The sequence below is a fragment of the Calonectris borealis genome, chromosome 8 (genome assembly GCF_964195595.1).
Source record: "Calonectris borealis chromosome 8, bCalBor7.hap1.2, whole genome shotgun sequence".
In the NCBI taxonomy this organism is placed as follows: domain Eukaryota; kingdom Metazoa; phylum Chordata; class Aves; order Procellariiformes; family Procellariidae; genus Calonectris; species Calonectris borealis.
In genome coordinates this window covers 31,793,538-31,807,427 of record NC_134319.1, presented here as the reverse complement: position 1 = coordinate 31,807,427, position 13,890 = coordinate 31,793,538, and the positions used below count along the sequence as shown (strand labels likewise).

The window sequence follows — 13,890 nt, the reverse complement described above, 5'->3', positions numbered from 1 at the left end:
GGCGTTGCTGAAAATAACATAGAAAGTAAGTTTCTGATATGCTACAGCATCACAGTTACTACATCCACGCTACTAGAAATCCAGTGGAAAGCTCTTTTCAAATATCCCTGTCTCAATGACCAAGCGTTTGTCCAACTGTTGTAGTACCTTGTTATAACAATCCTAACCAGGGAATTTTGAAAAGGAGCGGCACTGAATTAATACACCAAACAGTTAAAAGATTGATGGACTTTATCTTTTCCTCCATACCTCCTCATCTGTGACATTCACATCCACTTTTTTTGATCGAATGGCTTTGGTTACATAGTCAATGTTGTTTTCTCTGCAGTAATCAAAAATGTTCTTGTCCTCTTCCCTAATCAGGAAACAAAAGCAAAAGAAGCACCGTGTTACTGCACAGCACAAAGGCCACATGCACATCTTATGCTCTAACTTTGCTACAGACATTTCAATAGTATCACCGGACTGAAACAAATGCCTAGTATTGCACATGCAGAATAATATGGTTTTTTTCCAAGGTAAGAGACAGAAGATCCTGCTTCCTAGAAAACAAAGGTTGTTTTTAACAATATTATGCCAGGGCAAAAGTCAGCTTACTCCTGTGAACTGGCACAGGAAGTCTATACAGTTAGCCAGCAAAAACCACATTCAAGCCCTGGTATAAATCACTGCAATCCCACAGAAGATAAAAGGCTAAAGCTGCTCTTCTGCTTGCTATACAAACTTATAACAGCCACTCTGGGTCAGACCAAAGGCCCTTCTGATGCCATCCATCTCAGACAGTGACCACTAACGGTGGCTTGGAGAAAAAAGCAGAAGAAAAAGGACACATGCAAAGCAATCTGTCTCTGGCTAGATCCTCCCAGCTTCAGAAACTCAGCGGCTTAAGGATTTCTGCAGCTAGAGGCTGCATCCAGATGAGCGTATTCATCAGCCTTTTCCAGGTCCTTTTTCCACTCTATTCTGCTCTTTAACCCATTCATACTCTTGGCCTCTCTAAAGGACAAGCTCTACAACTTAGTTTTCTCTGTGTGAAGGGGTCAACAGTGGGCAAGTACTTTATTTGGTGGCTTTAAAACAGGTGCCTGACATTATTGGGCACCCTTTGGTAAGTAATTGTTCAGGGATTTATGAAATCTTCGGTGTTTGTCTTGGAACCTGGTCACAGGGTTTGGTTGGTTTTATTTCTTTATTTACCAGCCTGCAAGTGACCCCATTGCACTCCTTTTTGTATTGATGGTGTTAAGACAAAGCTTGACCATGATCTCTGCTCAGAGCAGCAGGCTGGCGTACGCAGAGGGACCAGCACGTGTCGGTGCAGGACGCCAGTGCGTGCTCGCTCGCTTAGGCCTGCTTGCAGGCAGAAAGATCAACAGGTCGTGGTGTCACAGGTGCTCGAGTTACACCTATAGCTTCTTCTACAGCTAAAAGCAGTACCCTGGCTTCAGACACCTTAAAACTTCTGTTCTCACCAGCCAAACAGAACCGCTAATGAAGTTAAGATGTTTCACAGATTCTTCAAACGTTACAAAAGAGCTTTGTATGAGTGACGGGAGCTACTGTGCTTCGTGGCAGTTAAAAAAGCAAATGTTAGGAATCTTTAGCAGAGGGGCAGAGCAGAATGAAGACATTTTTATTTTGCTGTATAAATCTGCACTAACGCATCTAATGATGGGAAGTTAACGACACCAGTATTGCTGAGAAAGTACAACTCTCCTACTCCCATGCTGGTACGCCAGTAGAAAGTTACTTATTCCAACGCAGCCCATTTTTCTATGGAAAGCAGGCTATGCCATACTAGCATGAGGCACCTTTACAATATACCTTTAGGTATAGATACACGGATAGAACTGTGTTCCTAGTGAGGAGTAAAGAAATGAGGTCATTGGTTTTCTAGAAGTAAACCAAAAACCCACATAGTACCCTCTCCTTCCAGTTTCCAGATGATAACTATGGCTCACATGAACCCATCAGCGTTGCTATGGGACTTGCCAGCTTCACAAGAGTTAAACACAAAGTAGTTGCCTCTCGTGACATCCCCAGTTTTCAATCACCTCAGCTTATGACAGTCTAGATGTTCAGCAGAGCTCAGACCTGACAGCCTCAAAGGAAATTCCTCATAAAAATGGGAGGTTGCTGGAGCAGGCCAGACCCACTAGGGAGGTCGTTCTGCCGCGGGCATTTCGGGCAGGAGAGAACAGCCTCCGCAATGGCACAGGGCAGTTTGGGGAGAACCGATTCCCTGGTGCTACAAAGCAACAGTACTTCTCCCATTCATCTGCTCTGCTCTTGAACCTCGCAGGCTGAAGAACATCAGAGCAAGGAAAAGTAAAATCTAAACGTTATTTGCATTTGAGCAATGAGTTACAAAGAAAAAGTGATGCTCTTTGACCTGTAGTCCCAACAAAAATGAAAATACCAATGTCACCAAGACCATGTCTCCTGCTCCCATCAGGACAGGCAGAGCTCCATGACACAACTTTGACTTCCAGTCTTATTATTACACACCAGGCTTACTAAGTTACACTCTATTCTTCAGACCTCAAGCATCTGTTTCCTTCCTCAGTGCCAGTAAAAGGTGGGAAAAAAGTGCTAATATTCAGTAAAGTGCTGCTTTCTCCAAAGAAGTCATTTTCTTTGACCTCTCTCTCACATTGCTCCTTTAGTAGCACCGTTCTCCTGCACATCACCCCTATTCTTCGCACACAAGCAGTCCTTCCTCGCAGCTGACTTGCACCTTTCTAGCAAAGAGCTGGTTCCTGCACAAGATTTCACACTCCGTGTATAGGCCTAGGGACATTACAGAAGTCTTCCAGATTCTTAACCAGTCTCTCATGAACTCATTCGCCGGAGGTCTTGTCTGTACACTACACAAGCTCCTGGGAAGCAGATCACTGCATGCTTTAGAGGCAATTACTTTGAATTCTGGGGAAAAAAAGAATCTCATGGCGGGATTAGAAAAGGCAAAAGCTTACACTGCTCGAGATGGAGCATGACAGATTCATGATGGAGGTTATGAGACATGCCTGCCCCTACTAACAAGGGCTGATTTGATATGCTGGGAAGTCCCTCCAGTCCTACCTTGTTAGTCCAACCTCTCAAACATGCCCTTGGCTGCTGAAAACAGCCTTTTGGGTGAAGCTGCTATTCAGACAACACTGTACAGTAACTTGGTTCCAGCAGCTTTTTCCCCATTGCATAGCCACACACACTTCATTTATTACAGACCACTTTCTTCCCTAACACCAAAGCAGTGCCCAGTCTCTCCTTGCTAGGGAAGTCCACAACCATCCTCAGTTACTCCCGGGTGATTTTCCATGTCACAACCGTGACCTCAGGCTGTGCCCTCCGTCCCTGGCAGTGATGCCACCCAGTCAGCCTGGGTGCCGGCATTTCTGCATGCCGCAGAACCGGGGCAGCTCAGCCGCGGCCGCACCTCGCACGGCAGCACCAGAGGTACCAGCAGAGCAGAAGGTACACGGCAGCGATAAAGCAACCGTGCTCCATGGGGAGCCTGCCGCAGGGTCTGCACCGGCGGAGAGAGCGCACGTTAATACTGACATAGCAAAACCAGGCACTGCTCCTACCACAGCCTCCAGACAAGACTACTACAGTCTTTTCCCGAGGATATTACTGTCTGTAAGAGGGAAATGACCTGACACAGCTATTTGGATTTGATTTAGCTTTTCTGGAATAACCACCTCTGCAAATGCCCCCTTCCAAAAAACCACTTTTTTTTCAGAAGTCTCCACAATGGAATTAGTCCAGAATAGCAATTTCCCCACCTGAAGATAAGGTTTTGGGAAATTTCGTCTTTCTAGTCTGCACGTATTTCTCAAGCTTTAAACCATTCCTCTGCCCCTGATGCCCCCTTTACAAAAAAAATTAACATATATTATCTCCAACTTTTCTACAAATATTAACAAAGAGAAATGAGCCCTTTCCTGAATAGATTCAAGGGAAGTCCATACAGTCATAATGAAGACATTTTACCTGCAAACAAAATAGTCAGGTGAAGCTGCACTCCAGACATTTAAAACAATTATATCTAGTCACGTGCCAAAACCTGGCAGGGAAACTGAGAAAGGAGCTCAGAGGAGTTAAAACCAGATTTCTGGGGGGACCAATACTAGGGAAAAGCTCCACTTGAATGGTGTGAATGGAATAAAGACAAGTTACTATTATTTGCTGACTTTGCATTCAAAACCACATAAGACAAATAAGAAATATAACTTGAAAACCTGGCAACTCAGTTTCCCCCCCCGCTTTATTTCACATGTGTGTATGTGTACATACTGAATAATCCCTGCACTGTAGTAGCTACAAGAAAACAAAAAGGATGCAGTGTTTTTATCAGACCAGTTCCTAGCAGGAATTTGCACTCCACATAAAACTGGTAAGAGTCAGCAGCAAGGCCCAGAAGCTGGTAGAAACAGTCTAAAACCAGAGGCAGGCACATCAGAAATACAAAAGTAAGCGACGCTGCAAAGACATTGCTCAGATAATGTTAAGGGGGAGGGAAACCATAGCATTTCTATCAATATTTTCAGAAAAATCTCAATTTAAGTAAAAATGCAGCATTCAAGACATCTTCAGATGGGAAAGACCATAAAACTCAACCTAATAGAGATGTGCACAATTATTTAAAACCTGTAGCTAAAAGGAAGACAGATGCAATTTTGTTTCCATGTCAGATTGTGTGATATACAAGCTCCGGCTCTTTTTGTTGACTCCTAAAAAGGAGTCTTCAAGTCAGCAACCACTTGACTGTCAGTAAAAGCAGTGAATGTGTTTACATCTATTTCCTGAGGATGGCCAGAAAGGTTTCTCTTCTCCCTTGCTGACACAGGTTCAACCCCCAAAGCTATTTTCTTCTGCTCTCCCGCATCCCCGGTAAGAGATGCTAACTCTGATTCAATGTCGAGCTGAAGCGTATCTGTTGTCTGCAGGTAACACATGGGCAGCTTTTTCCATCCTTGAATAAAAGGATGGGGAAGGACCTAAACCAAGCCATCTCTTCCCAGGCTTGAAAGGCTTCACAAGCCTTCCTCATAAGCTGTCCAAAACACATGTCTTGAGCCAACAGTTTTTAAAACAGCTCATGGAAAAGATCTGCTGCCGGTTAATCAGGCTTCACTTCCTTCTTACCTCGAGTGCTGTAAACCTCCTTGCTTTCTAAACAGCCACCGAGACTGCCGTGAAAAAGGGCACAGAAGAGACTTGAAATTCAGATATTCTACTCTCGCGCAGAGAGCATCCTCCAGGTTTGCCCCCTCCCCTTCCTCCCCCCTCGCAGGTTACCTCCAGCACAAAGCTCTGGGCAGAGGGCTGCGATCGGGTGCTACTTTGGGCGTCCTCTCCCCTTTCCCCGGGGCTGGTCCAAGCCACGTCCCAGCGGACCCGCCGCGGAGCGGCCCCGGGTGCCGCTAACAGGTGGCTTCGCCCGTCTGCTTGGCACGGGGCTGCCGAGCGAGCGGGAGCGCGGCGGAGCGGAGCGGGCGGCGCGCGGGGAGCCGAGAGACACTCGCAACACTTACTGTTTATGTCAAGGCCCTCGGCCCCCAAGGGACCCATTTTCACATAATCTATAATTATCTCTTCGCTTTAATCGCCTCGTCACTTCTGAGGCTCTCCTGGGCACAGGAAGAGGAAAAGCTCATTAACTGAACCTTTTCTCCTCTCTCCAGCCACCCATAGCTTTTAATTGCTTGGTGTTGTTATTATCTATCAGTGCAACTGGGATCATTTTCATAAGAAAGGGTGGTGGGAGGGAGGGAGGCAGGAGCGGGTCCCTGAGGTATGCACCACAGACAAACCTTTGCTTTCTCAATTATTTATGCCAGCTGAGGTTTTACAAGCTGAATAAATCCATAACTCAAGTTTATTTTGAACCGGCAGGCCGTCCCGGGGGAAGTGTTGCCCACTTGCCGGCACACTCGCCTGCCGTCCTCTGAGAGCAGCCGGGACATAGCGAGACATGTGTCAGCCAATTCCCCACCCATCGCCACGCCGCCGCACGCACTTTGGTAGATTAGCGGCAGCACCGGAGAGGAGGCGGCCGTGAAAACCCCAAATAGGAGCCGCCACCGAAGGATGGGCTCTCCCAAAGGGAAGGCAGGCCTGAGCCAAGCTGCTCCTTTGCACAACAAAGCAAAGCCCCACGGGTCACCGCTCCGGGGACAATAAAAAGCGGGGAGAAGCAATAAACTTGGCAATCATCTTGAAGTCAGAGACTTGCCCGCTAAACATCACCAGAAAAGCAGCCATTTCTAAATAACACTGACCTGAAAAAAACCCAAACCCCAGCTGCCCGGACCCGCAGGTGTTTGGTTTGAGACGTGCCACGGCTGAGCACGCCGCGGGCTGCTTGGGCTCCGCACGACCGGGAAAGCTCTTCCGCAGGGATTGCACAGCCCAGCATTTATGCGAGTGACAGACATCTGCGGCGCAGCCACCCAAACGCACGCAGAATACCAGCACGAGCCCGTAATTCCCAACACGGCAAGGATGCCGGCTCCCGCATCTCTGCAGCTTTGCTCTCATTTCCAGTGCCGATGTTCCCGAAAGCGGGGCTGGAAGGAGAGAACAAAACCCCAACCGTGCTCCGGAGCGCTGGGCTCATCTTAAAAGCCGTCGCTGCTCCGAAGCGGCATCCTTGCAATGGATGCTGGAAGCAGCTCTTTAAAATTCAGCAGCCTTTGTGCCTGACCACACGCAGCGACCTCTGGTATTTTCTGCCAAAACAGTTCATTTGTCTCGCACAACAACTAATCAATTCCCGAGGCCATCCATCACGGGGGCTCGCGCGAGCCGGCCCAGCAGCGGGGCCAGATGGCGGCTGCGTTAGTGGGATTAATACAATTCTGATAGATTACACGGCATCAGGCGGGCTCCCGAATACGAGGGGTGCCCGCTCCGTGCCCTGATCCTAAACGGAGCCCCGCTAGCGAGCGGGGTCGCTCCCAAGCGTTATGGGAAAAGGTGGAAGTTTCTACCAGAAAAGGGCTTCTTTGGCATCCCTCGGGACGGCAGAAGTGTAAAGCACAGCTCAGGGACCGGCGGATGTCATTCCCATCCCGCGTGGAAGCAGCCCACGGCAGAGTGCAGGAGGAATCCTCCAGTGGAAGTGGAAAGGGACACGGACGTTTGGCAACATTATTTTGCATTCTCCATCTGCCAAGTCGATGCTTTCCTTTGCTGGAAACACTTATAAACTGCCTCCGCCTTGCCCCCGCTTTAAAAAAACATCTTGAAAAATAACTTCAAAGTTGAATTTCCAATGCTATGGTATTTTTGGAATCTCCCTTGGTTTGTGTCGTAGATTAGATTTATATTGGTGACACATCAGTCAACCTCATCTCACTGCTCATTTCCCAGGTTTGTGAAACTGTAATTATAGCTATTTGATCATGAAAGAGCTCAACTACGACTGCTTTTGTTCTGGTAATAAGACCAGAAAAGAGACATAAAGCTTTATGTAGCAGTAAAAAAACCCCACCACTATACCCAGCCTGAAATCACAGATAATTTCTAAATCCTTCCTTCCAGGGGAACCTCCAAGTCCCATCATCAGTCACCAGCACGCATTATTTTTATGTAATGCCCGAAGTGAGATAAGTGATTTGCAGAGAAACACAGAGGCAGAGCACTATGCTAATACATTCTGCAACTGCTCCCCATTAGTCACTGGGGGTACTTGAGCTCTTTATTGCCAGGGTTTATTAACGACTCCTAATTGATGACCAGTGCCCAGCACCCCAAAGTAAATAACTGCTACGCCTCATTAGCTCAAGAGACCTTCTCCTGATTTGCGGATTGATCTATGAACGCACATATTGCACTGATTTAACCGAATCTCTTTCTAAATTGATTTAATTAGATCGGTATAACCTGTTTCTATGGATGCTCTTGAATTTATTTGGAATCAGTGCAATGTACTTCTGTGAGCCAGACTGACCATTCTTCTATCTTGTTCTCAAAATAGAAACATTTGAGATAATTAGTGATAAGGCAAAATCAGCCCTGGCACCATCCCAGTTCCTCCAACTTCTGATCCACCTGACTTTAGGGTAGGGTATGGTAAGTCCACTTTGTCCAACATTTACAGATTTACACCCTAAAACCCAAGCACTTCATTCCACAAAAGGAATGTAAGCATTATTGATGCATAATTTTAGACACTCAGCTTGAAAGCAATGGCATTGCTGCTTTGCTTGGTAATTTACTGCTGATGGTAAACTAGTGGTTTACACTAAAAACAAGATCTCTCATCTTCCTATTACATAGCAGCAGCTTGGAGGAGGTTAATCATTTGTTAAACTGTTCAAAAGCTTCTGGTAAGAATAAAATAAGTGAACCTGCTTAGGTGAACCTTCCAAACTCCGCACTTGCATTCTTGTCTATCTCCTGGTGCAAGGTGAGGTTGTGAAGATGCCGGGCTCCAGATAAATCAGACAGCCTTCTCCTGCCTTTGCACCAGCTGAATCCTAAAGCGCAGATGGTAGGCTGCGTTTGGCAGAGTAATGCCTACTGAGAAATTGCTTTCAGCAGTTTGTCAGAACCCAGGGCTGATGAGGACTCGAGTTTTAGTTTTTAGTACACAAAATAAGATTTTTTTGCTTATTCCGGGCTTCCTTAATATTATCCTGTAACTAGAAAATATTTATCCTATCAACAGCCCCGGGAAACAGAGACTAAAGGGGTTTCTTCATATTCCAAATTTTGCAAGCTTGTTGTAAAGCTTCAGTAAGGCCCACCATAGACAGCTGAGTCAATAAAATAGTCTGCATCAAAGTTTCTTTTCTCAAATCTGAGGTTTCAAGGTAGCATACACATACACGCTGAACTTTGACTTACCTGTAACTATTAATATGTTTAAGTTTATGCTGGCTCAAGCTATTACGTTTCCTTTCCCCTTAAACATTTTCATTTTTCTCCCCTACAGAAAATGCCTTATTTTTTTAAGACTACATTCTATTTACAAATGCACTGAAGCATTACTGAATGCTAACCTTACTTCTTGTAAGTAACTACTCACAGCCTCAAAAAAGTCACTCTTCTCAGGTGAGTGGTATTACTATCAAACCAATTCACTCCATGCTCTCAAACTTGGATGCCAAATTGAATGTCTAGAGCCATCCTGCTTTGGCTCATCTGCTTGCAGATTTTGAAACCAGTGCAATTTTGCTGTTTAGGGCTATGCTTTTACTATTATAATTATCACCATTAGAGATGTGCCTATACTTGCACACCTTTATTCCCTGTTCTAGAAAAAGAATGAACAATAGACAAAAGCCGTAATACATGGGCAACCGCACCGAGAAAGCTGAAGCTGTACAACCTGCGTGTGGGTGAGACGATGATGACACTTGCTCACTTCCTATCTCGCAACTCAAGACACTGATGCCTGCGAGCCAAGCTGTGCTAACGGACCACGTGAGTTTCCATTCTGCCAGCAGTCAGGAGACTGCACTTAACTCACTTTCAGCAGAGTCACCCTACTCCAGCTGTGTCAGAGACGACATCTGCCTACAGGCTCATTTTGTAAGGACTACAGCTATGCTACACTAAACTTACAGCACGTATGTCCTCATGCTATGTTTGGAAAAAATGTATTCGGAGCTGTACTTGTCTTCAAGTCCTGCACAAGTCATGTTCTCGTGGAAATAAAAACAAAAATATGACAAGAAGATTTAGACTAGTCAAGCCAACCAGAGCAAACTGTTCTCATGTATATTGTGCTGTATTTCACATCCAAGAAGGGGCAGTACTTGGGACAGCCAAGATTCTGAAAGCACTAAGCATAGCTCACACTTAGCACCCAACACTGGGCAGCACTGATGTGTTCCAATCCTGGAAGAACAGCTCGAACAGGATTTAAATCACAAGGACAAACTATGAGATCAAGGATGTTGGTTGAGACCTACATTGACAGAGCAGGGAAGAAAAAGGAGCTCGTGGTTAGCAGAAGTGCTATTCCTCAAACAGTGTCCTAAACCAAGGTCATACCTGACCACCTCTGGTCAAGGTCCAGGGGCAAGTTAAAGATGTGTTGGCTCTCCATCCAAGGCGGAGAAGGCTACTCCTGGCCAACTGTTCCATCTCGCTATAAAGTGGATTGCAACACCGAGGGAAGTGCCCGCACTACTGCCGAGCACAAAACTGCCACCCTATTTGCTTACACAGAACAGCCATATCAATTTCTACCTGAGCTCCTTGCAAAGGGTTTGGAGCCACCTGCTCAAGATTTATTTTTCATTAGTTTGTGATGAGAAGTCAAAGAAATGCTGTGTTAGAGTTTTAACACTTCGGGAAAGTCCTCAGCAAGCTTGGGAGGCTGTGTGTAGAGAAATCAGTGTTTACCTTTTAATTTCCTGGGACTAAAATGATGCAAGACATTCAATAAAACAAATGGGATCACATACACATAAATGGGTGACTGCAACATGACAGCAAACACTGCTCAAAAATTTAGTCTTCCCTGACTGTTCATTTTAACTAAAAATACGATGCTGTATTCTGAAAGATCCTCCAGGCAATCATTTAGGTATTGGAGTTAATATTATAATCGTGATTAGTAGTCTGGAACAGTAAAGAACCAACCAAACAAAAAACCCCAGCTGTCCTTATTCAGTAGCTAATGTCACTTACTACTTGCACCTTGACAGTTTTTAAATAGCAGCCACTCTAGTTCAGTAAATGCGTTTCTGCTATGCTAGCTGCAGAAGCTAGAAAAAATTAATTTGATAGAAGGTACAAACTCTCCCTGAAGGCAAACATTGTCCAACATTAAAACCTTCACTGAACAATCCTTAATGAATGTATTGGTAAAGAAATAACTGTTTGAAAAAGGTAGTGTCTGAATAGCTTTCTATTAAAAATATCCAATATTACTTTTTTTTAAGCCATATAACTGAAAAATGGGAAGCCTTGCCCTTCCCCCACATCTTGCGCTAGGGAAAGGTTACTACCTGGCAATGGTACAGGCAGTTATTGATTTAAATGATTATGGACCTGAAAAGTTCTTTCCTGTCATTTATTATCCTGTTGTAGTTGCCACCACACTTGTGCAATATTAAAAAAAAGCTTAACAAAATGACATTAGAAAAATACTGTTTTTAACTGAAGTCCAGCGCAGATAATCACCTGATTGTTTCTTCTTGATATAATGAGCTGACAACTGGGCCTCCAAATGCAGTTTTGCTTTCCTTTCCCCTCTTCTCTGTCATCTGAAAGAAAAAGAAAGATTGGTCCAGCATCCTGGCTCCCATCCCGTCCCAGCCGGTGCCACCCCTCCGCCATCTCCCACCCCTGCCCCAGAGATGGGATCAGCCCTCTGGAAGCCTCATCTGCACGGCAGACGGTACCCCATGGCCCTACTCCACCCAGAAGAGCTGGATGGATCTCTTGCAAACCGGATCAATGCTCCTCTGAATGTGGCCCAGAAGGGTCACCCCAAAGGTAGGCTTGGCAGCCTCGCCGGCCCGCTCACGAGCCAAAGCGTTGCCTGCGCAGCACTCCCAGCCATGGCCCCTTAGGACCCAAAAGCCGAGCCTCTGTGAGGTAGCATAATGTTATGTTACTAGATTGCAAAGCTTGCCTTTATAAATCTATTTAATATAGATTTAAAATTAAATTTTATAATGGGCAGCATTTCCAAATGATTTACTCCCAGGAACTCTAGGATTCTGAATGATTCCCACCATAATAGAAATGAACAATTAGAATAATGATTGATCGATATGGAGCCTCAGGCCTACCTTTTCAAAAAAACATCCTGCAGCTTGGGATCTTCAATTGGCTGACTTTACATTGATGCCAGACTTTCAGAGAGGGCTAAGTGCCTGCTGTCTGAAAGCCTGACCCTATTAGGGGGTGCAGGGCACCAGAAACCCTAACTCTTCTAGGGCATCTGGTATCTTGGTCTTCAGGTAAGCTGTCAAAACTGCTTTGCAATTCGCAGCAGTAATTCCGCATAAAACCAGCCCATTAATTGCAACGTGCTGCTGTCAGTGGACAGTTGGGTGGCTTTCCGTGACGAGAGATCATCACACCCGGGGTGAATAAAATCAGAAGCAAAGGGAAAGCCGTCCCAACCTCTAGCAGTCTCTCAGTAGCTGCAATACATTGCTGATTACACCAAAAAGCGTTGCTGCCTCATCAGAATTCTACCTACAAAGATGTTGATTTTTTTTTTTTAAATAAAACATGCTTACATTTGTCTTTCTTCCTGCTCCCTAGGTTGCTTTTGTTTTAAATCAATTTACTGTTTCCCCACAATACATTTACTCTTACATTCTGCCCAGTTTGAGCCAACCAGTTCCACCTTTCAGCTCTCCTGTACCAGCCCAAAGCCATAATATTTGGGTTTGCAGATATCACAGACGTACTTCTTTATAAGAAAAAATGGAAAGAAAATTGGCTTTGAAAACTATTCTAGGGCAAGTAGGCTTTCTCTAATTTAGAGTAAAAGGTGACACGAAGTTCTCCTTTCCTGAAGGGAAAGGGCTTCAGAGTCTTTACAGTGCAATGCCCCTCTTAAAAAATTATTTAGCAGAGAACCTTACTGTCCATCAATTATTTCCACACCACTTAAAGAAAATTAATTTCAGATCATCTGCTAGTACATGCAAGAGTTATTTCCATAAAATGAAGCTATACTCACAACTAGTCTATCTTCTTGGATATTGAGGAAGAGTAGTCATTCAACCAGTATCAGAAACTACAAAAATTTTTTAATCTATATTCTTTCATCTCTTCCGATTACAGTTTTTGGTTGTTGCTTTTTTTCAAAGTCAGAAACAACACTTGAGAAAATACATTTCATCTTTCTAGAGGCAGAAATTGTAAAAAAGGTTTCTTGGATTAAGTTCACCTTCTTTGCACAACCAATGCATTTCTACCAAAGATTAATCAGGTTGATTGAGTACACATAAGGTCACTGGGAAACTTAGCAATAAAGGTTTTCCCAAAAATGCTCAGGCAAAAACTTCTCTGGCTTTTAATCCACGTACAGGTTACTTTGTCCAAGCAGCTTTTATCTCATCTCTTTCACACAGAAATAGGTAACTCAATATTCAATTTATGAATGTTGAACCAAGCTTATTCCATCACAGTCCTCGATATGTAGAACAAGTTTATGAAAAATGTACAGGAAAAGTCTCGGCTATCCTCTCAGGATTTAATGTGTGCCCCTACTCTGGAAAGCCATGAAAGATGGCATCATGGCTCCACCATTCATCACCCCTGGACTTCCCAAGGGGAATCTGTCCAGGCCACAAGGAACACTTCTTCCCAAAAACATTAACTCTGCCTTGACGCAGATACAAACTGGTTTCTTTCCAGCCGCCCTTGACAACTTGCCTGTACCATGAGCTCATCTGCCTGCTTCCAATATCTATACTACCTGCCAGGGACTCGCACGACGTACCAAACTGGGTAATGAAAGAGGTGGGACAGAAGCAGTTGCTCCTTCCAAACCACATCACAGATCTTGTACAAACAGGAACCAGTATTTTTATTCGTCACTCATACTGGCTGAAGGTATCAGTAATGCGCAGATGCACTTTCCTTCTTAAATCTCTTGACATTTCTACAGCAGAAAAGGGTTTTTAGGGCTGGAAAGATAAAGGAAACGCTACATATACACAGATAATGACCAGTGAGTTTAAAGTCACATTAGCTTGCAAACCGTAACGAAATTAAAAACTGACACTGCACATTCTCTCTCTCTCCTCTTTAAAAAAGGCACTAATAATTAACTATGTGGCTCTCAATTAAGCTGGCTCAATTTCTTTCACTGCTGGCAGCGCTGTCCAAAAGCACTGCAGATACACATGTAACTAACGATAGTTAAGAATGAACGTGATCCCAGGCCCCCATCATTTGCAA

General features: G+C 44.7%; 1 protein-coding gene across 26 annotated transcripts in view; it reads right to left on the bottom strand.

Moving 5' to 3' along the window:
- Positions 1 to 13,890, bottom strand: part of ACBD6 (acyl-CoA binding domain containing 6) — an 89,835-nt gene that overhangs the window by 51,473 nt on the left and 24,472 nt on the right. For 19 of the 26 annotated variants that reach the window (XR_012674562.1, XM_075156823.1, XM_075156808.1 and 16 more), the window contains 2 exons: positions 11,146 to 11,228; positions 250 to 355 (listed from right to left, as the gene is read on the bottom strand). Coding sequence is in view for 25 of the 26 variants with exons in the window: in XM_075156823.1 (XP_075012924.1) it covers positions 250 to 355; positions 11,146 to 11,228 (189 nt within the window). In the remaining variant the exon portion in view is untranslated. The remainder of the gene's footprint in view (positions 1 to 249; positions 356 to 11,145; positions 11,229 to 13,890) is intronic. The other 7 variants (XM_075156820.1, XM_075156816.1, XM_075156831.1 and 4 more) reach the window with 1 other exon arrangement.